The sequence below is a fragment of the Callospermophilus lateralis genome, chromosome 20 (assembly GCF_048772815.1).
Source record: "Callospermophilus lateralis isolate mCalLat2 chromosome 20, mCalLat2.hap1, whole genome shotgun sequence".
Classification (NCBI taxonomy): Eukaryota; Metazoa; Chordata; class Mammalia; order Rodentia; family Sciuridae; genus Callospermophilus; species Callospermophilus lateralis.
The window spans coordinates 19,492,889-19,514,974 of NC_135324.1; the positions used below are offsets into that span (position 1 = coordinate 19,492,889).

Genomic DNA, 22,086 nt, shown 5'->3' on the forward strand with positions numbered 1-22,086 from the left:
ACCCAGGGCCCTGCACACACTAGGCAAGTGCTCTACCGCTGAGCCACAATCCCAGCCCCTCCCCAGCTCTTTCTATTATTTTCAGACAGGGTCTTGCCAAGTTGCTGAAGTTCACCTTGAACTTGGGATCCTCCTGCCTCAGCCTCCGGGGTCGATGGACTCGCTGGCATGCATCATTGTGCTGTAAGCTTCATGTTCTTTTAGGTTGAGTTGAGCTAAGTCCTCTACCTTCCAGCACTATAAAAATGGACAGTCACTGCACTCACCATGAGTGTGAACTTTCAGAAAGTCTCTTAGTGCTGGACGCTGTGGTGCATGCTGTAATCCCAGTAGCTTGAGAGGCTGAGGCAGGAGGATGGCAAGCTCACAGCCAGCCTCAGCAACAGTGAGGCCCTAAGCAACTCAGTGAGACCCTGTCTCTAAATAAAATATAAAATGGTCTGGAGATGTGGCTCAGGGGATAATCATCCTGGGTTCAATCCCTAGTACCAAGAAAGAAGAAGAAAAACAAAAATAAAAGAAAGTCTCTTTGCTGTGAACAGGTAGCTGGAACTGTAGCCGATTACCAGATGTCTCTCTGGTTTGTAGGGGAACATCGCCCTGTGAAGCAGGCACATTTTGATTCGTCAGGAGCTGGCTACTGACTTTTGGTTGGCTCATTTCTCCATCTCCCCCACCCCTGCCCATGGCCATCTGTGTGCTCATTTTAGCTCTTATAAGAAGAGGGAAAGCAAGTCGGTCACATTTGGCTGGAGTGGGAGAGCCTTTTAGAAGACCTGTCTAAAATGAGACTTTAAGATCAGCAGGATCCCCTGGGTACATGCCCAGTGCCCCCCATCCCAGAGGCAATCAAAAGTCGATGGCTTATCTCCTTGGAATTCTAAGAAAAGAAAAGTTTCAGTCTTAGCGCTGAGAAGGGTGTCAGCCTGACCTTGCAGCTGAGTTTTCAGGGATTCTCCTCAACGTCTCCAAAACGTGCCTAGAACAAGTGCAGAGGGAGGGCGGGGCTGCCGAGCCGACCCTACTGCACTCTGCAATCGGATCACGCAGCGCTCACAAGGTATTCTGATAGGTTCAGTGTATCAAATTTCAAGGTTACAAGTACAACCTCAATTCTGGAAAATTGAGTTTAGAAACAGCCGTTCCGTCTTAGGCAGAGAAAATAAAATAAGACAGAAAGTTGAAAATGACTAATTTTGATGGTGGTTACTCAAAATGGGTTTTCAGTTTGGTTTGGCAAGCCCATCTTGCAAAATCCGATCCATTTCGTTGCCAGTGGAAACCATGTATCTCTTGCTCACTTGACCGGTATTCACGGAGGGCCTATCATGTGTGCCAGGCTCTGGGCCAGCTCAGGGGAGATAAACACGAACCCTAGTGTCAAAAATTAATGAAGTCGAGAGCAGAACGGCGGTCACCAGAGCCCAGAAGAATGGCGGGGGGTGGGGGGGCATGGAGGGAGATGTGAGTGCGTCCAGGAAGGCAGGTGGGCAGCGGGAATGACCTCAACTGCCCTCACACGTACGATGACCACGGCTGAGGACAATTAATAGAATATTTCAAAATAGCTAGTAGGGAGGATGTCAAGTGTCCCCAGCACACAGAAGTGGCTTTGGTGACAGCTGAGCACTTAAACTGGTCTGGTCACCACACACGGCATGCATGTACTGAGACGTCACACTGTACCCGTAAATATGAACAATTACTGTGTGTCCATTAAAATGTATTGAAACAAAACACAAGGTCAATGCAGGCGCTAGAAGGAATGGTTCAACACAGCGGGAGGAGCTGCACGTATTCACAGGGTGCTCTGGGTGCTGGAAGGTCTGGCCCCTGCAGGAAAGGGTGGTGGGAGGCAGAGAAAGGACAGAATTGCATAAGGGGTGGGACGAGTGGAGGTGTGCAAGAAGGAAAAGAAGGGGCTGGGAGACCCTCGGCAGGAGACAAGGACAGAGAGCAGAGCCGGACTCTCGGCAAGGGACAAGCAGGTTCAAGACGCGGAGCCAGCCTGGCACACCAGGTCATTTTGGAGGGAGCACAGGGCGAGTGTGGGGAGACGCTGCAGAGGTGAGCCGGGGTGGACACGTCCTGTTAAGGGTCCTGACTGTAACAGCCATATAGTCATCTGAGGGCTCCCTTTCCATGGTTTCAGGCACCTGGGATCAATCATAGTCCAAAAATGTTAAATGGAGAATCCCAGAAATAGTTCACGTGTTTTAAACTGCGGGCCGTTCTGAGCAGCATGATGAAATCTCATGTAGACTCTGGACATGAGTCATTCTTGTCCAGTGTTTCCATGCTGTATAGGCTACCCACCAGTGTTTACTTAGCAGAGGTTCCTGGTATCGGATTGGAAGAGAAAGAGATAGGCACACATACGTATCACGGTCACATGACTTTCATTACGGCACATTTTACAATTGTGCCGTCTCATGATTCACTACTGTTGTTAATCTCTTACTGGGCCTAGCTGATAAACCGAACTCGATCACAGTTCTGTACGAGTAGGAGAACACGTGGGGTATATAAGGCTGGATCTGTCCTTGGCTTCAGGCATCTATCGGGGTGCTGAAACCTCCCCTAGGTGTAAGGGGGACTGTAGTAGTAACAGCAGCACAATAACCAGACACTGCTCTACACCTTTGCACATGTGTCAATTCTCCCACGGAGGCAGGCAGTGCCACCGTCCCCTCCCCGTGGTGATGAAACAGGCTCAACATGATGACATCCAGGTTGGGGTCAGGTGACCTGTTGGATCCAGGCTCCCCGAGTGCAGAGTGCAGACTCCCCACACCACACGGCCTCCTGCAGTTATGGGGGCTGTCTGCGATGGGGAGCAGGGGAGGCCGAGGTGCGGCGTTTCCCTGAATCTGTCTTGTTGGGATTTGTGGGTGTGTGCGAGGCGAGCGCTCTCCCAGGGAGCCCCTCCCCAGCCCCAGTTCTGCTGGCTCCACGCGGCCCTCCATCTGGGCGTCCCCTCCTCACCACCCACTGGGTCACCCACTCAGCAACCCTTCGCCTAACCCCAGAGGCCAAGGAGTCCAGTCTCAGGAAACCTGGTGCCTGCCCTCGCGGGGCTGGTGACCATCCAGGGACATAAGGACGTGAATTTCTGAGGCATCCTGTGCTCCGTCCCCTGCTCCACACCACAAGGGCACACAGGGTGTAGGAGGAAGAGAGGCCGAGGTCGGGTCAGAGTAGCTGGAATGGTCAGAAGTTAAAAGCCAAACAACCCCCAACTCAACCAGGAAACATGCACAACAGAAAGAAGTGTGTTACCGTGGTGTGATGCAGGCTCTCGTCCTGGGTCACGGCCCTTCCTGGATTCCCTGTGCTCTTCTGCATTTTTCCTTCTGCCGTAGTGGACAGGGCCCCTGGCCTCCCGTGTGCTAGGCAAGCACCCTACCCCTGAGCTACACTCCCACCCACGTCCGCATTCTCTTGACACACATTTGGAAAGGTGACGTTTAATGAATACCCTGATTATTTTTGTCTTTCTCTTTCTGATTTAAAACTAACTCAGGCTTCCTGTTGAAGACACTGGAAAGCAGGCGGGGGGGCGGGGGGGTGCGGCTCAGCGGTACAGCGCTTGCCCAGCATGTGACAGCCCTGGGCGGCCTCCCCAACACTACGGGTGGAAGACAGTCGGAAAACCATTACTTAGACAGCAAAAGCTTTTCCACATCTCCCTCTCCGAGATCACAAACATTTATTCTCCACCGTGCATTTTCTAGTTTTCCCTATGAGTACGTAAATAAATAAAAACATAAATAAATACATAAATAAATAAAAACACCGAACCAACCATACCAGGTTCACCGTTCTGTAACTTGGCTCTTTTCAAGTGCAACAACATAATCATTTAGACACGTCTGCGCATCGGCTGAGGAGGGACGGCCTAGGCTTTTTCATATCCTATCCTGGGAATGATCCGCCATTTATTTAATTTGTGTTCAAGACTATTTAAGCAGCTTCCAGTTTCCCACTGTTAGAAATGATGATGTGAAGGTTCTTTTTTTCTTTCTTGCAGAGTATTTTGTGCACATCTTTTCATACGTCACTAAAATCTTCCCTAGAGGGATTGCTTCAGGGGGAGCAGAAGAGGGGAATGGCCAAACTGCCCCCCAACCTGCAGGAGCCTTAAAGAGCTTCGATGTCTCCGGATCCACCCGCTCAGCTGCAAATGACAGAAGGTCTGTAGGACCTTGCGCAACCCGCCTGCTGCCCCGTGTTTCAGGATGACTCCCACCCGCCTGCTGATGAAGGGCAGACCTGGCAAGCTCCGGTCAAGAACTGGGGGGAGAGGGCCTGTGAGAACCAACAGGGCTGCTCAGCCTCGCAGTGACTCTGTTTCCAACACGGTCGTAACCTTTGGCTCCCTTGCCTTTCCACGTTGATTCCAAGTACCAGAGACAGCTGACAGCAGAACAGGGTGCTCGGTGAGACCCGGTGGGTGGGCCTGGCTGCTTGGGCCTTGTCCTGCCAACGTCTCCTGCTGAGCTGCTGTCTCTGACTTCCTCAGCAAGACCCCCCAAAGCACAAGAAATAAAACCAAGCCTCAGTAAGTGGGAAGCCACCAGAATACAAAGCTTGTGCCCAGCAAAGGAAGTGAGGAGAGGATCCACGGAACGGGGGGGGGGGAGGGGGGAATCTTTGCCAGCTGCAGCTCTGCAGGGGATTAATATCCAGAAGATAAAGAACTCAAACCACGGAACACCCCAAGTCCAAATCACCCAATCAGTAAACGGGCAAAAGAACTCAACAGACACTCCACAAAAGGAGCATCACAAATGGCCAACCAATCCGTGAAAGAATGTTCCACCTCTCCAGGCATCAGGGAAACGCAGACCAGAGCCATACTGAGATCTCATCTCACTCCAGTCGCAATTGCGATTATGAAGAACGTAAAGAATAATAAATGCTGGTGAGGACGTGGGGGGAAAGGCACACTCACACACACGGTTGGTGGGACCACGATTTAGTACGACCACTCCTAGGAACAGAGCCACCATATGACCATGCTATGCCACTCCTGGGTGTTTATCCCAAATAACTAAAATCAGCATGTGGTAAGTGACCTCAACCTTTCCAGCAGCACACCTCACAATAGCCAGGTGTGGGATCGACTCTGCTGCCCATCAACAGATACATGGATTGAGACACCGTGGTGTATATGCACAGTGGAGATCTACGCAGCCATCAGTAAGAGTAAAATGATGGCATTTGCTGGTAAGTGTGGGAAGGTTTGTGGGCTGACCTTTGCAGTGACAGGCAGCCCTCACCACAGACGCTGGCCTTTAATAGGGACACAATGACTTTTTTACCCAAATAAAGACAAAGACCCTGGTCTCTGCAGCCAGAGCCCCTGGGTCCAATCACCCCCTAGTGAGATACTTAGCCTTGGCCAGTTACTGGGCCATTTGTGCCTCCCCTTTCCCATCTGTCAGGTGTTATGCGTACCCATGTAAATTGTTGTGAAGATTAAATGTGAACACGGGGACCTGCTGCCTGGCGAGCTCGGTGGAACAGAGCTGTGTGTCCGTCTTTCCATCGCTGTGACAAAGTACCCAAGGCAAGCAATTTACCAAGAGGAAAGGTTCTTCCCTGGCTCCCAGTCTGCAGATTCCGGGCCATGCCTGGCTGGCCTCCTTGCTTTGGGCAGGACGGAGTGCGGCAGAGCAGGACTACTGGGGCTGGCACCCCACAATCCTCCTCGGGGGCATGACCCCGGTGAGGAGCTCAGCCCAGCCTCCTAAAACTCCCACTGCCTCTCAGCAGCACCACTGGGGAGTGCCGCAGGAGACTCTGGGGACCTTTGCCAGGTTGCCGGCCAGCGGCTGCCACTCCTGTGCAGAAGGGGGAACCACCGTGCGCCTGGTCTCCACTGCAGGCGCCCAGGAGCCCCCCACTCTTCCCACGCTGTCTTCCCACTGTGGTCACGATTCCCCACACACCCAAGGGGACAGGGGAACAGTACCCTGTCACTTGGCCAGTCTGTCTTCAGCTCACTCATTTTTAAAGCATTTCCAGCTCATCACCCCCTGGCACAGGTGGTTGTTTTGCAGAGGCCAGGTGTGCCCCTCCGTGTCCTCACCAGGGAGGCCAAACAGGTTCGGGGGCCCGCCCTTGAGTGCCGTGGGCACGCTCCCAGGGAGAGCCGGAGGGGAAGGCTTGGTTCCAGCTCAGGTGTGGTGCCCCCGAAATGCCCCCCAGGACATGCTTCGGCCCCAGCCCAGCCTGCAGAAGGCACGTGGCCTCCGACCACCACTCACCGACCACCGTGCAGGTTGTCCAGAATGACGGGGGAGAGAGGGGCACCCATTCACCCATCAGGAGCAGCTGCCTGGGGGTCAACACACAGACTCTGGCTCACCAGCCACGTCACACTGTGGGGGCTACGTGGCCTCTGTGCCCGGCACCCATCTGTCCCCTGGGTAAGGATCCAGTGGGGTCAGAGAGAATTAACAGTGACTGAGTAGACCCACCCAGGGAGCACCCGGCAGTGCCCCCGGTAAGCCGCGGGACAGGCGTCCCTGGGTGCCAAGTTACTGGCCGCACTTCTGTCTCCGGAGGGCCAGGGCCGATGGGAAGCTGAGTCCAACGTGGAACGCTGCTCAGGGCAGAGTCTCCTGCTGGTTTACCTGGCCGAGGTCACTGTCCACACACTCCTTCTGAGTACCAAGCCACTTCTGGACCCCTGTGGCTGCTCTCTGACTTGTAAGAAGGGGTCTGCCTCCTCGGGGGGCTCTCTGCAGGGCCGGCCACAGCAGGTGCACGGGAGGCGCTCGGGGCTGGGAGTGATTGCTGACCTTCTTCGGGGGAAAAAGATCTACCCTACCGCCTTTTAAACTGGTCGTGACAATGAGAATGGAAAAGATCTGTTTCTAGAGTCCTGTCTCTGGACCTTGATTCATGTTTTTTTTTTTTTTTTAAACCACATTTTAGTATGTACTAAACATTCTGTGGGTTTAAATACCCAAAGCCCAGCATCTCTCCAGCTTCCGTGTGCTGAAGAATCTCTGTGCCCCCCGTCAGAGGAACTGGCTGGTTTTCACTGTCTCCACGACTCTGGCTGCGGCGTAGGAAGGGGCAGAGAGGCAGGAGCCTGATCTTCTGTAAATGTGATAAAATCGGCCACAAGTCCCAGGTGAGAAACGCCGCCCCATCTCACTGTGTCTTTCCGAAACAGGAGAAACAGGCTCAGGGAGGTCAAGAACCTTCCCCAAGGTCACCCAAGGTCACACAGCTAGCTCAGCCGGTTGTTGCCCCAGCCCTGAGACCTTGAGACCTTCCTTAGGATTACTTTTCTTCATCAAGACCAACAGCTGATGTGATCTGTGACACACTTTCCCCTTGCAGACTACAGCAGGGCACGGGGGACAGAAACAGAGCAGCCATCATCTGCACTGTTCTACACGGACAGGTGTCCCCAAGCCGGGCTCCGGTTCTCGACCGGCATCCAGGTCCTTCAGATCTTACAAACCTTAATACAGTGAACATTCTTACCTATAACAAGGCCTCCAGGACAGAGGTGCTGGGATATCCATGTTAAATGTGTAGCCTGTGGAGCACTTCCTTGAAGTTCAGAAGAAATAAGTGACTTTAGCACGATTTACCACATGCAAAAAATGACCACTAAGTTAGAGAATGAATTTAATACTCACTGATGTTCCGTTTGTGACTTAAAAATACCAGAAGACAAACCAGAAATGCTCTGTGCATTTCTAGACTGGCGGGTGGCACACAGGATGACCGCAGGGCCGGGGCTCCGCGTGTGCTTCTCGGAGCTGTGGCCGAACGTGCCCGACACAGAGTCTCACAGTGGGCGCCTTAGGAGCTAGTTCTCCACACAGCGACTGCCGACCTTGAAGCGACACCTCAAAGACTGGAGAGAAACCAAGGGGGTGTTTGATCTTTCCTTTGGAGCATTAGACTGGTCGTGAGGTTCTCTTGTTACAGAACCGTTCTCTTGTTTTTGGAGGAACACCAACACCACAAAGTGGATTTTTGACCACTGCAGGTGTCCACTTTGACCCTAGGTGTACACACTGTTTCCCTTGGTGACAGATCTGGCAGGACTCCTTGAGGCCGTCTCCTCGCGGGCCACAGCCACTCGTGTACGGGGACGGTCAGCGATGCCCTGAGTGCCCAGTGTGGCCCTGTGCACACAGGAGTTGGCTTTGGAGAAGACGAAAGGGGAACTTCCTCCTCCCCCTTTCACACCCTCCTGGACACCCACACTCAGAACCAGGAGGGACAGTTCTTTGCACGTTCAAGTGCTCTCTGCGCAGAGCAGCGAGGACATTGACAAAACCACGGGGAGCCACCCTGTGTGGCCGAGGACACGTGCGTGGGGCTGAATTTGCTGAGTATACACCAAATTCCCCAAATAGCTGCGCAGAGCTCCTGCAGGCGCATCAGACCTCTTGGCAAGTCACATTCCCTCCTAACAGGTGTGTAAAGGGACTCGTGGCTTTGTCAATATTTGCAGGTGAGAGCTCTCTTCCCCTGCGTATTTGTCTTCAGGGAACTAGAAGTAGGGGGAGCGGTTCCGTGGGCAGGAGGAAGAGTGGGTTGGGTCTGCTGGAGGTGCTGCAGGTGTCTGTGCACCGTCGGATCCAGCAGTGAGCCCTGAGTTAACAGCTGCTGCCAGCCTGGTGACTCACTTTACCAATCCGCGAATCCACCTACGCGTGTCCTACAGCGGCGGCTGTGTTCTCCTAGAACTTACTGACTTGTCCGGCGATGGTTCGGATGATAGTCCTATGTCTTAGGAAGTCATTAAGAAGTGACTTGAGAGCCCCGTTGCCGGATGAGCGTGAGTTTGTTACATTTACCTGGTTCTGTAACATCTCTCGGGATTGTTACCCCGGCTGCCTAAATAGTAATTCGACACAAAATATCCCGCTCTGGATCCCTGCAGCTGAATTCTAAAAGATCTTATCAATGTGAGTCCAAACGACCTGTGATGTTGAGTAAGAGTTCTAAATTCTTCAACAAGCCACAGAAACACCCGTTTAGAAAGGGCTCCTAAGAGGGGGCGGGACGTAAGAGAGCTCAGCTTTTCATTTCTCTCTCAAGACCAGCGGAACTTACTGCGCCAATGATAAGAGAAATAACGCCAGCTGAAGACCTGTGACCAACCCTGCATCAGCAACGGAGCAATCGCCATCAAGGAGGGTTTTTAGGGGACCACACCAAGCGCTCACTGTGCGAGGAGCACCGTCCCTGGGGGTTACATCCCTGGGGGTGATCACGCAGCACTGGGGGCAAATCTACCCCACCCATGAAATGCACCTCTGGGGGCAACTGCACCCCTGCCCAGCAGACGCACCTCTGTGGGTGATCGTCCCCACCCAGGGCACAAACATCACAACAGGCAGGCAGGGACACGGAGAAGACCATCGTAACTAGGTTTCATATGTTCCACAGTAGACACCCGAAGGGGTAAAGAGCATTCAGGTAGCACCTCTACAGTCAGGGACCCCAGGGGACCCGCTGAGATGAATGCAGATCAGAACGCAAAAGAAAAATGAGTGAAATCAGTCGCAGCAGAGAAACTCTACAACACACACGCAGAAAACCAAAAAGCAAACAGAAACCCCACCAAGAGCAACTCAATAAAATCCGAGCCCTGCCCGGCAGCAACTCCGGAGGCCAAGAACAGGTGCCCCGAGGCCCCACAATTAGGGCAGGTGTGGAAAAGACATTTAAAGTCACAGTGTCTGAAAAATTTCCCTGTTTGATGTAAATGGTAAACCCCCGATTCCAAGACACTCAGTAAATGCCCACCACGAGAAGCAGGAAGAAGAGCTTACCAGGCAGCCCACATTCAAATCGCTCAGAGCAGCCACCCAGTCAGGGAAAGGCGCAGCTCAGGAGACACACTGGGTCAGGGACAGCAGGGACTTCTCGTTAGCAAGCAAGAAGACGTGAGCCGAGACCTCCACAGAGTGGAGGAAGAATGCTGGACGCAGGGGTCTCTGCCCTGGGAAGTAGCTGTCCCAACAGAGGTGAATGGAGATGGTCCCAGACACAAGCTAGGGGAGGGGTCTTAGCAAGTGCATAGGGAGAAGTGCCCACAGAGTCCTTCAGGGAGAAGCAGAATTGCAACCCAGGAGCACCAACCACACAGAAGGTGGAGATCAGGAACAGTACCCACAGGGCAAATCCATGGTTTAAAAAATTTTCAAATATCTTTAAAGGGGACCAAAAGTCTACACAAAAATAACGTCTTGTGCCTCTGTAACACATCCCAGGGTGAAATGTGCGACGTTAAACAGCAGAGAGGGGGAATTACCCCACGCATGCACAGTGCTGCTCTCCACGGGAAATGGCGCCATGTCAGGTGGAGGCAGACTTGGTGAGCAGGAGATGTGCAGATTTGACCCCAAAGCAGCCACAGAAGTCACAGGATAGCTGCAGCCCATGACCCTACAAGGGGACAAAGAAAAGACAAGACAGAAAGGTGGGAGAATCGAGCCTGGCTGTGCGATGATCAACTTGGGGGTCAATAGAGGGCAGAGCCCAGCTGAACAGCAGATGGTCAAACAGGACCCAGGAAATCAAGACGCAACTCCTACGCTGTGTGCTTCCAACAAGCAGACCGCCGATACACAGAAACTCACAGGTCACAACCGAAACACCGGGCGCGGTGGTGCACACCTGCCATCCCAGGGATTGGGAGGCTGAAGCAGGAGGATCGCAAGTTTAAGGCCAGTCTGGGCAACTTAACGAGACCCTGTCTCAAAGTACAAAATTAGAAAGGCTGGGGATGTGGCTCAGTGGGTTCAATCCCCGGTACTGGGGGTGGGGAGGAGAAGGTATCTGCTAATACCAATCAACCCCAAGAAGTGGCTACACTGATATCAACGGAGCAGTTTTCAATGTCAAGACAATTGCCCTGAGAACGTGAGCAAGAAACAGGAAACCCACAAGCACAGGCAGAGGTTAGACAGTCCTCTGTCCCTAACGGATGCACCAGCCTGTCAGGGGTCCAGCAAGACGATGCCCTGGAACCCGCCAAGGGGGCCCGGATGACCTTCATGGGACATCCCCATCAAGGACAGCAGCAAGCCCATCTTCCCGGTGCACAGGGGCCACCTACCATGACCGAGTGTATTCCAGGCCATTCTCCACAAACTCTCACAAAGGGCACAGCCTGTCCAGGGAGGCTCTGGCCTGGGAGGGCTCAATCACCAGAGCCTCCCGGGGCATTCTGTGTGTGGCGCTGGCCACTCTGGAGAACAGAGGTTGGGTGTCAGCGTGATCGCTCTGGGTGCCTGTCCCTACCCCTGGGGACTTGGGAAGGACCAGCCGCCACTCGGGGGTGGGGATTGAGGCGGGTAGGAAATACGCAGAGGACAGTGGACTCTTCTTACTTTCAAGGTGGCCTGGCCCTGGTGGCATTCAGTGAGCGAGGCCAGCAGGCAGATGGTCCTACCTTGTGCACGCAGGCCTTGGCGTTCAGGAAAAACAGCTCCATGGTGGTTTTCTCCCTTAGAAACGATATGCTCTCGATGTAAAACCTGAAAGACAGCACAGGGGGTTGTTTCTTAGATTTATTCCCTTGTCATCGCGGCAGGATACTGCGTGGCCTCATGGCGCGTGCCCCTGCAGCAAGACAGAGGAACCAGGCAACCTGTGTGCTTCCCGTCCACCTGTACAACAGGTACCTGCAGACAGAATCCCCCTGGCCATGCTTCTGTGGGCTGGAGGGCGAGACCAAGGGAGGCTCAACATGCACGCAGCTGCCACACACCCGCGTGCGGATTCTCTGACATGGGCTCTGGGGAGCTTGGAACACCCCGGAGAGCTTCACGCAAAGCCGGGGTGGGGGTCGGGGTGCGGCGCTGAAGGCAGGCGGCTGAGCACGCTCTGCACAGGGGACCCTCGAGGCTCAGAGGTGTCAGGCTGGGGTGGCCCGGGCCCCCACTGCTCGACCCATGTCAGAGAGCTCCAGGTCACCCGGAGACCCCCACCCCCACCCCAGGCTCCTCCTAGGCCTGGGTTTTCCCTGGCTGGGAGCCCAGCTCTCCGCAGCCGCCAATCTCGCTCTTTTCTCCTGCAGATCAGGGTACCGAGCGCCTCTCCAGGGCCCCCTTTCTAGGATCTTGCCGGTTCAAACGGTGTCACAGGCTCTGTCCCTCGGCAGAGGGAGGGGAGCAGCTGAGTCTGTAGGGACCCCTGGGCCTGAGCTGAGGCCACAGGTTTTCCACGTGGGGAACCAGGCGCCCCAGCCAGCGCGCAGCTTGGGGCCTGGAAGGGCGCTTGCTCTGGAGCTGGAGAAAGTGCAGATGACGCAAGGCTGGAGGGGCGTGAGGAATGGCTCTGGGCCCCTCTCAGCAGTAATGAAACGCAGCCAGCCGAGAGGCTGTGGCGATCTTATCACCGAGACGGTAAAATCATTCGAAAGCGCCACCCTGTGACGTGGAATCATTAGGAAAATTCCACAGGGAGGAGAATAAAGCCTCTGCCTTTACTCACGGGGTTCGCCCCACGAGCTGGGTGGGTGGGGAAGCCCCGAGGCGACCTTGAGCACCCCACCCCACCTCTGGGGTCACCAGGCGTGTGGCCTGGGGCCCACATGACTCATCTTCCAGGTCTGGTCTAAGGTGGGTGCCAGGACCCTACTGACCTCATGGGACTCTGGAAAGATCAGCTTTGATAACGTGTGTCAGATGCTCAACAATCTCAACAGCAATCGCTCACCAAGCCTTTCCTCCCTGGATCTAGAACTGGGTGTCACTGAGGAAGGGTAGTGAGTCCCCTGGCTTGTAAAGTGGAAGACAGTGACGCCTACCTGGGGGGTCCCATGAGACACCTGGGACAGGTAGGCACTGAGCTGGTTCTCACCACGGAGACCCTGTGATGTCGCTTCTGTCAGAAAGACCAGAGGAGGTGCTGGGATTGGCCGCTCCGAGGGCCAGGAGGACACAGCCTCTGCTGAACACAGACAGGTCCAGGCTGGGGGGATGATGCCAGGAGCGGTGTCTTTTCTGGACGATGCGCTGGACTTTCTTTCTTTCTTTTGAAACGATTTTAGTTGCCAATGGATTTTTCACTTTGTGCCTTTCCAGGTGGTGCTGAGGACTGAACCCAGGGCCTCACCCGTGCCAGGCGAGGGCTCTACCCCTGAGCCACGACCCCAGTCCTACGTGCTGTACTGTCACAAGGTGGCCTTCACCAAGGCAGAGCTGGCTGTCACCAGGGTCTCCTCCTTCCATGCAGGTTGCTCTACCTGGACCACGGCTGCCAGGGCCGAGGACGGCAGCCCATCAGTGCCCAGGACCCCTTCGTGGAAGCCAACGGACCACCCCAGACTCACAGGATAAAGGCCGTCTGTTCCAGCCCTTTTTGAAAACACACTGTTTGCTTTCTTCACGTGCACTGGAGGGGGAGAGGGGATTTCTCCAGGATGCTGTTCCGTTGATGCCCAGGGTTAAATTTTCAGCTTTGGAACAAACCCAGAGGGGTAGTTAAACTTCAAACAGCGTCACAAAGGATGCTTTCTGGGGAAGAGCAGCTGCTCCGAGAAGCTCTGCTGCCACCTTTCCAGCTTCTCCCGTGAGCATCTTCTGTCTTTCCTGATGGCTCACCTGACCGCCCATCAGTGGGACATCATGGTGACAACATGCAGGATGTCAGCCAGAGGACTGGACACGGCGGTCAGAGAGCAAGCCCTGTTGTTCTGGCGGGCTGTCCTTGGATTTAGGCGGCTTTCACGTTCACCTTGGTGCCTACTGGAGGCCGAAGTCACTACTACGGAGCTGGGAAGAGTCATGTGGATCCCAAGCTCGGTGCTGGGGCCAGCTGCTCTGCTCTCTGTGTTCCTCTTACTCTGGTCCACGCCCCAGAGAAACGAGCGGGGTCTCCCATGTGCGGAACCTAGAGGGGCACACGGTGGAGCAGCCCGCGCTCGGTGGAGACGGACTATGATAAAATGCATGGACCCAGCCGGGAACCTCTTTAAAACGTGGACAGTAAAATCCAGAATGGAAACTAAGTGTCTTTCCCAGGCTCTTTGTCTGAAGGAAGCAAAGGCTACAAAAGTATCTGTCTCCACACAGAACAGGACTCTCCTCACCTGTTAGGTCTTCTCTGGTCCCCGGATGAGCGGATTTCTTGGTCTGCTGGGCCTTTGAACCCGGCAGGACTGCCTGTGCTCTGCCCTGGGGGCATTGCTAGGTCTGTGGGCCAAGTCCTCCTTGGGGTTCCTCAGCCTGCAGATCGTCTCAGACCTCCGTAGATTGCTATTGCCCTGATCCCGACTCCGAGCAGGGAGACCTGCTGATCACTCATCTGGGCTCCACCCCAGAGCCATCCTGGGTCTCCAGATGCACACCGAGGGCTGAAGTCCAATTCAGGAGGTTTCACCCTCCCCAGCGTTTGGGAGTCCAGCGGTTCCTGTCATCCCTGGGTGGACAGCAGTCTTGGAGAAGTCCTAATAGCCGCACTACCTGCTGCTCCGTGTCCCCTGCCAGCAAAGCCCTTCCCCCTGCCTGGGCTTCAGAGCCAAGGGCCACCTGCGGGGGTCAGTCCTTCAGGGAGGGGACAGTGGGCATGGAGAATAATGGGGATCCGGGCTGGGGGCCTCCCCCCAGGACAAAGGAGAATGGGTCCGACCCAAGCCTGGTAGCTCATGATGAATGCTCCATCGCTCACATGGGCTCCTCCAACAGCCCCAGAGGGGTACCACCCCCAGTTTGAATGTGTCCAGGGTGCCCAAAGCCATGTGGCTGAGAAGAGCTGGGCTTGCAGCCAAGAAGGGCACCGAGGCACGGCTCAGTGGCCGGCTGGGGCTAGCACCGTGAAGGCGGCTTTGACTGTCAGGCTGCGGCACGTTCCTGGCCTCAGTGGGTGGCACCGAGGGGGCTGCGGAATCCCTGCAGCCCAGCAGGGCTCTCCACCACAAAGGAGGGCCTGCTGCCACGGACACCCTGCCCGAAGGCCTCGATGGAGAACCTGTCCTCTACCTTCTTCTGTCCCCCCATTACGAATCCTTAGGTCACCTGAGGCTTCCTGCCTCGTTGCCCGAGACACACCTAGGCACACACGTCTGTGGACCCCCAGGCTGTCTCCTAAAGTTGGAAATGCCAGGAGTACCAAAGCGCAGGACCCAGGTCTCAGAGAGTGTGAGCGCCTTTCCACACTTGGTTTCTGCCTTCTGACCAAGGAGCTCAGTGAGAAACTGGAGTCAGGATCGGGGGCTCTGTGTCTCTCCAACTCCCTAGGAGTGGGATGCTCACAGGCGGGGGCTGCTGGCCAGCAGTCTGGACGTTCTCACGGACATTCGGGGGCCCTCTGACTGCATCCCCAGATGGAGCCCCCAGATGGAGCGCGGGGGAGCTCCGGCTGGTTCCCAGGGCCCCTGCAGGAGGAATCCAGGAATTCTCTGGGCTTTTAAATCACGTTCCTCCTGAAAAGGTGAACTCCCCTGTCTGAGTGTGCCCGTAAATTTCCTACTCCCTGAGAGCTCTAAGTAACTCGTGACTACCCAGCCACAAACGTGGTATCTCATTTTTCTTTTATTACTTTTCACGCTGAATTAAAAATATTTACTCAAGTAATTGTTTTATTGTAGCAGGAAAAAATAAGCCGAAGAAGAAAAACGAAAGTGATTCTTGCTAACATCTCAAACTTCTTTCTACGTGTGCAGAGTTTGCAACAGTGCCATCGAGCCGTGCAGCACTACCCAGTGGTCCACTTCCTTCACCTGGAATGTAACAGGAATTCTTTTTTTTTTTTTGGCACTGGGATTGAACCCAGGGGGTTACTTAACCACTGAGCTACACTCCCAGCCCTTTTTATTTTTAATTTTGTGACAGGGTCTGGCTCAGTTGCTGCTGCGAGGCCGGCCTTGAACTTGTGATCCTCCTGCCTCAGCCTCTTGAGCTGCTGAGACTACAGGTGAGTGTCGCTGTGCACACACTCCTGTCAGGAGCATTACTGCCTGTGTCACTGAATTTCTCTCGTCACCCTAGTCTCTACCTGTTACAGGTACACGGCTGTTTGGGAAAAAAAAAAAATATTTTTTTGACAAGGCGGGAGCAGTCTTGCTTCACATTTTCTCCTCAAATTCCCCACCACGGTGGAGAGTTCTCTGCTCTGAGCCACCGAGGACAAGTGGCAAGTCACTACCATCCTAGGACACAGCAAAGGTGACTTAGAAAGGGGAGGAGGAAAGCTCGGGAGAAGGAAGAACAAAAGGAAAACAGGCGAGAGGCATTCAGAAGAGTTAAAGATCCTGCGGGGACGGAGCTGGGTGGTACCAGCCCAGCGGCCCCTGGCTGCCCTGCTCCGGGGCAGCGGGAGGTTTCCCAGGAGGTCAGGCCCAGTCCTTGCACTCCTATTTCAAGCCGCTTGTCACTCACTATCAAGCTTTTAAACGCTCACATCTGGGCTGCATTACCCCAGAGGCCATGTGTTTGCCAAAGATAATTCTCCGCTGAAGATAACACACCCAGCCCCAGAGAAGTCCCAGGAACCCGGGGGAGTCTGGGCTCACGTGGAATTGGAGAGCCGGCTAAATAAATTAAGGCCCATAAATAAACTACGGTGCGTCTATGCACACATCCCTTGCACACACACACGGAGCACGTATCTTTGAGACTTTGTAACTGGAGGAAAGGCAAAGGCCTAGCGCTGAGCCAGAGAGGGAGGCCGACTCCTGCCTCGGCTTCTTTTCTCCCTGCAGAAGCCGCCCCTGTCAGAGCTGTGTCCGGCATCAAGGGGACGTGAGCCAGAGACTGACTTGCCCCTCGCATCTGTAGGAGCTCGGTGTTCAGGTCAGGAGTAAACGAGACGGTTCAGGTCAAGTGCTCAGCCGGTGCCTGTCCCAGGGCTTCTACCATGTGTCAGGGGAGAGGCCGCATCTCGGGGGCCAGCTGTAGGGTGTCTTTCTGTGCATGCACCGAAAGACACTGTGCATACGACTCAGGGTTTTCTTACGTTTCTAGAAGGTCTTGCACAATCTCCTTCTAGATTCATCTCAGGCCTGGATTGTTGCAAAAGCTTCTCAGCTCATCTTTCAGGGTCCCAGACCCCTCCACTCTGCCCTAAGGCTGCAGCCAGCGGGAGGCTGGGCGAAATGGGAATTGCTGACCACAGGTCACAACTCACAGGCCCGATGCCAGGCAGCACAGGCCTCTGTTTTAGGGATCTCTCCAGACGCTGGACGGCCGGGGGCTGTTCGCGCAGGCACGTTCCTGCCTCGCAGCCTGCACACCGGCTCGTCCCCGCGTGGGATAACCCTCCCAGAGATCTGCACAGCTCCAGCCTCTTCTCCCCGGGGTCTTTGTCCAACGCCAACTTCTCTGAGAAGCTGTTGGAGCACGGAGACCCTGTGGCAGCCCGGGCGTCCCTGAGGCTCCCTAGCCCCTCCCTGAGGTATGTTTTCCGGAATCCCTTCCCTCAGACAGCCTACACATACACCTGAGTGAGTGCCGGCCTCTTCCCTCGAGGCTACAGGGAGAGCAGGGCTGGTCACTCTTTGCCTGTGTCCCCAGCGTCCAGCACAGGGCCAGCTCCGTGGTAGGAACTCAGCAGCTACACGGCAGAGGAGCCCATTGTCCAAGTGACCCAAGGAAGGCCGTGTCCATGAGCTGACTACGCTGGCGGGGCCTCTGCCTTGCTCACTGTCCACCTGCCCACGGGCAGGGCGCCTCGCAGGAGCCAATGACCAAAGGGGTCAGGAAGAAGCGAAGCCCCCAGCCTGGGACGGCCTCTTCCAGACGGTGACGCAGAGAGGTGAAGGATGTCATCAGTCGTTGATTCATACGGGGAGGGGAGGGGAGAGGGTCCTGGGGACACAGCCGCCCCCCCCCCCCCAGCAGGCACTGCATCAGAACGTGGGCAGGGTCCTGGGCGAGTGGGGGGCTGGGAGCCATCAGCCAAGTAGGTATGACAATTTCCTTGCCAGCGTACCCCCATGTTTCTTTAGTGGAAGGACTCATGGAAATAGGACATTTTGCAGGACATTGCATGTAAGGTGACCTTGCTCAAGGACCAGGTTAGGGTGTTCCTGGTTTAGCATAATAGGAGATTAGGGTGTTCCCACTTTAGAATAGGGCGCATCCTGCTGCTGAGTTCCTCTTGAGTTCTTAGGGTCAGACAGTATTTTTTGGGAGACAGAAGCCCAGTGAATTTGGGCAGAGTGTGGATTTGGGCAGAGAACGTGGATTTCCCCAGAACGTGTTTGTAGAAGGCCGGTGTGAGTTCGGGAATAAAGAATTGCTGTTTGAATCTACAAGCTGTGTGGAGACTCGTGATTTGTGCCCAGCCAGAGACTGCGGCAGTGGGGGACTGGGGCTGAGAGGGGGTAACTGCAGTTTGAAGAATTTCCCGAGATGACTCCATCTGCTCTGGCGGTCCCTCTGAAGAACTCTGAAACACCAGGTCGTTTTCCATCCCGTCTCTTTGGTTAAGTGACTCCTTTGCTGTAAACGTGCCGTAACTCACTGTCCACCTCCACGATGGGCACCTGGGTATTTCTAACTGTCTGCCCTAACAGCAGCAGTGATGCACGTCCTTTGTCTGCCTTAGCTTCCCAGTGGCCGGGGTTAGGCCTGGGTCGGAGGGCTCTGTGCTCCCCATTCCTGGGCAGGTGACATCGATCTCCTGATGCAAGAGTGTGTCGGGGTGAGCCATCTCACCGAGGGTCCTCAAAGCAGAACCAAATGACAGCTGCAGCTCTAGCCTGGGGGAGCCGTTGGTGTCTCTTCTGTCTCCTCTGCTTGGGAGGACGGAGAACCTCACGGGGGCCCCGCTTCCCTGGGCTGTGTGACGGCCACCTTGGCGAGCCCCAGAGCCCCGTGACACTCGGTGCCTGTGGTCGGTTTGCCGACTTCTGTGGTGTGGGCTTTTGCTTTATCATGAATTTAATGGGGAGTGACGACCACAATTTAATTGGAATAATAACACAGACCATAATGATCTCATGATCTCGTTGGGAGGACGGACTCCGTGAAAATCTAGATAAGCGTCCCAACACGCAAGCGATTAAGGGGAAAGTAACGCGGGGCGATTGTGGGAGCCTCTGAGATAGCACTTGAGGACGCGCTGAGCTCTGGAACAAGGCGCAGGCCCCTCTGGAATCCCGGGGCCGCGGTGGAAGAGACGGTCAGACCTGAGGTGGACCAGACAGAGGCTGTCGAGAACTCGGGTAGAAATATGGCTATGAAACAAGGGAGCTTGCGAGGTCCTCCAAGGACACAGTGCTTTCCTTCGCCCCACGTGATGCTCCAGAAGCAGCACCCATGTGCCCGCTGCTGCCTGAGCTTGGTCACCTGTGGCGGGCACCAGCCCGTGTGCTGGGTAGGCGACAGGAGAGCAGAATCACAGGAGGGCAAACACCAGGGGTCTGGGAGCCAAGGGAGGGGTCTCCTACAGGAAAACAGCCCCCAACCACTCGTCCTGTTTGTCTCCAAGATGGGGCCAAGTGGAGGGGCCAGGGAGGGTGGGGGGCTGGGCAACATGGACCCTCTGCTCTGCGTACACACAGAGTTCCAAAAGCTGAGCGCAGTAACGTGATTCTCTACGAAACAGCGTATTCCTCTTGTGCTGGACACGGTGCTCGCCCCGCAGCGTGGGGGTGAGAGTTGGCTGTTCCCTGGCTCCGCTTCATGACCAGGCGCAGCGGTCATCTCTGGCTGGCTGCTGGCCTTCCCTGTCCTCCACCTCCAGGCAGCGAGCGTGCGCCCCACGCCCTCTCCGGGAAGCTCACGCTGCTCTGCTGATTTGTTCCTGCAAAGGTCACCGCTGTGCCACCTCCTTCCTGGGCTTTAAATATGACTTCCGAGGGGCTGGGTGAGGCTCAGGGGTAAAGCCTGTGCCCAGCACGCACGCACGAGGCCCTGGGTTCTGCCCAGCACCTCACTCACGTACACACACACAGGAAAGAAAAGACAAAGCACAGCAGGACTTCCCGTAAGGAGAAAAATCCCAACTGGACTTTTGGAAGAAAAAGATAAAAACAAACAAAAAAAAACAGCAACTAGGGATTGTCAACGGCATCCGCTGCAGGAGGAGCCACAAACCCCCACAATCACCAGCAAATCATATTTAAAAAGATACTCTTTGAAAAGGCGGGGAGGACAGGTTATTCTCACACTTGTTGATTTCATGGAAAAGACTGAATAAACACAAAAAGGTCTTTGTAAAAGTCCAGCGTGATTTTCCCAGGTCATTATAGTGAAATCACTTAGTAAAATAAATAAATAAGTATGATAAGGAAAAAGCGTTTCCACCATTATGAAATTGAGTGCGTTTGTTCCGCCCCCAAATTAGCACCCTCTCAGGTACAGGACCGTTCTCCAGGTTGACGCAGCCGAAGTAGGTTCGACTGATGAGAAAATGACCACCTTAGCTTACTTACTCACCTACTTGTTCATTTTATCAGACTTGGCTTCAGACCAGGAGAACAAACTATCCTGAAGCCCTTTCACCCAACGTGGGCTGGGGGAGCGGCACCCGCGAAGGGGCTTTCAGCTCCACCATGACGTTCTGTGTCCTGAGCTGGGCAGAAGAACAGGGGAGTGACTTCCTACCCCACTCTGTTTACCTGGGGTTGTTAATGATTCAGGCTAAAGCATGTGCAGGCTGACCGGCTGTGAGAAACCCGACTGGTTAAGTGCATCCATTTCACAACTCCGTCAAGGGCTGCGTCTGAGCAGAGCTCGGGCAGCCAGCCCAGGTCTCGCTTGCAAACAGAATTCAGACCTCTGAGCTCTTAGGACGAGTCCTCCCGCGAGCACTTGTCTGCACTGGACCCTCTGTTCCAATTAAGGCACGAAACTAAAAGATCCAGTGGTCTTCAGAAAACATCCCCCCAACATACGATGTGACAACAACTGTTTGCCGTACTTCAAGTGATAAGGACCCTAAAGGATATGGAAGAGAAAACAGGCTGCTGCTGTCAGACACACCTCTCATGTCTGTGAGGCTCGGTGTCGGAGAAGCCTTGGGAATGCAGGCAGGCCAGTCTCCCCGTCTCTTCACAGGAAGTAGCCCTGCTAGCTCCGTCCGACCCACACCATGGACACCCCCTCTTGATAGGTCTCTCCTCTTTTTATGCACCATCTCTGACCACCAGAAGTGTTCAAAAGCAAAACACAGACGCAGAGAAGACAGGAACCGCTGGCCACGGCCACACGTACGTACCTGACGGCAAACTGCAAGGCGGCTGGGCCCGGCTTCTTGGGCAGATCATGGTCCAGAACTCGGTGGTCCAACTGCAGCCAGTTCTGCTGGCCCCTGTGAGGGCAGAGTGAGGAGAAGGGTCGGTGGAAGTTTCGGCAACGCGGGGCGCTGGGAAGCTGAGCGGGAGCTGCGGGCACTGAAGGCAGAGGGCGGCCCTGGCCCCCTGTGAAGGGCCGGTGCTTGAAAACCACGGACCCCTCTGCTCCGGCCCAGGGAGCTGATCAAGGTTAACTTGTGCATTTGAAAAGAGGACCACGTGTAAAGTCGCTCCCTGTGGCGTTATTTCTCATAGTAAAAGACCACAAATAGGTCCATGTCATACAGGGCACGGCTACAGTGGGTATCTAGAACCGTAGTGAAATACAACGCAGCACAGAGGAGCGGGGTGGGGTGCAGAGCCCGGTTACTCACGCACTGTGAAGAAACTGCAAGGTACGATACTAAACAAGAGAGCAAGATGCAGCACCCTAAGTACAGTATATCACTATTTTTTAAAATCAATAAGAAGAATTAACATATATGTGTGCACGCATTTGTGAAAAATCTGCAAGAGAATAAGAAACTGATCACACTGATTTTGGGGGGGGAGTTAAACTGCCGGGCAGCATATTAATTTCTAGATTCTTATTAAGTATGAAAGGCAAAGTGTTCTAGTTAAGAAGGGCAGACTTCTGGTTTAATGAAGTCAAACTCACAGCTAACAATACCGTAGCTTTTGAAAATCGACAGGGCTGATTCTCCTCGGGGGCCGCTTCTGTGCGCACACGGGGACTCAGTCATATTCAAACTGTGTTTATTTAATCAAGAGCCCCAGCAGGTTCGTGGGTATAACAGTGCTGTCTATTAGGGAGCCCAGGGCCGAGGGCCCTCTGTATTGTGTACAGGCTG

The 22,086-nt window shown here is 54.6% G+C and overlaps 1 protein-coding gene across 5 annotated transcripts in view; it reads right to left on the bottom strand.

Annotated features, from left to right (window-relative positions):
- Frmd4b (FERM domain containing 4B) overlaps nucleotides 1-22,086 on the bottom strand; it is a 188,133-nt gene that overhangs the window by 61,118 nt on the left and 104,929 nt on the right. For all 5 annotated transcript variants that reach the window (XM_076841118.1, XM_076841119.1, XM_076841116.1 and 2 more), the window contains 2 exons: nucleotides 21,160-21,252; nucleotides 11,444-11,528 (listed from right to left, as the gene is read on the bottom strand). In XM_076841118.1, coding sequence (XP_076697233.1) covers nucleotides 11,444-11,528; nucleotides 21,160-21,252 — 178 coding nt within the window. The remainder of the gene's footprint in view (nucleotides 1-11,443; nucleotides 11,529-21,159; nucleotides 21,253-22,086) is intronic.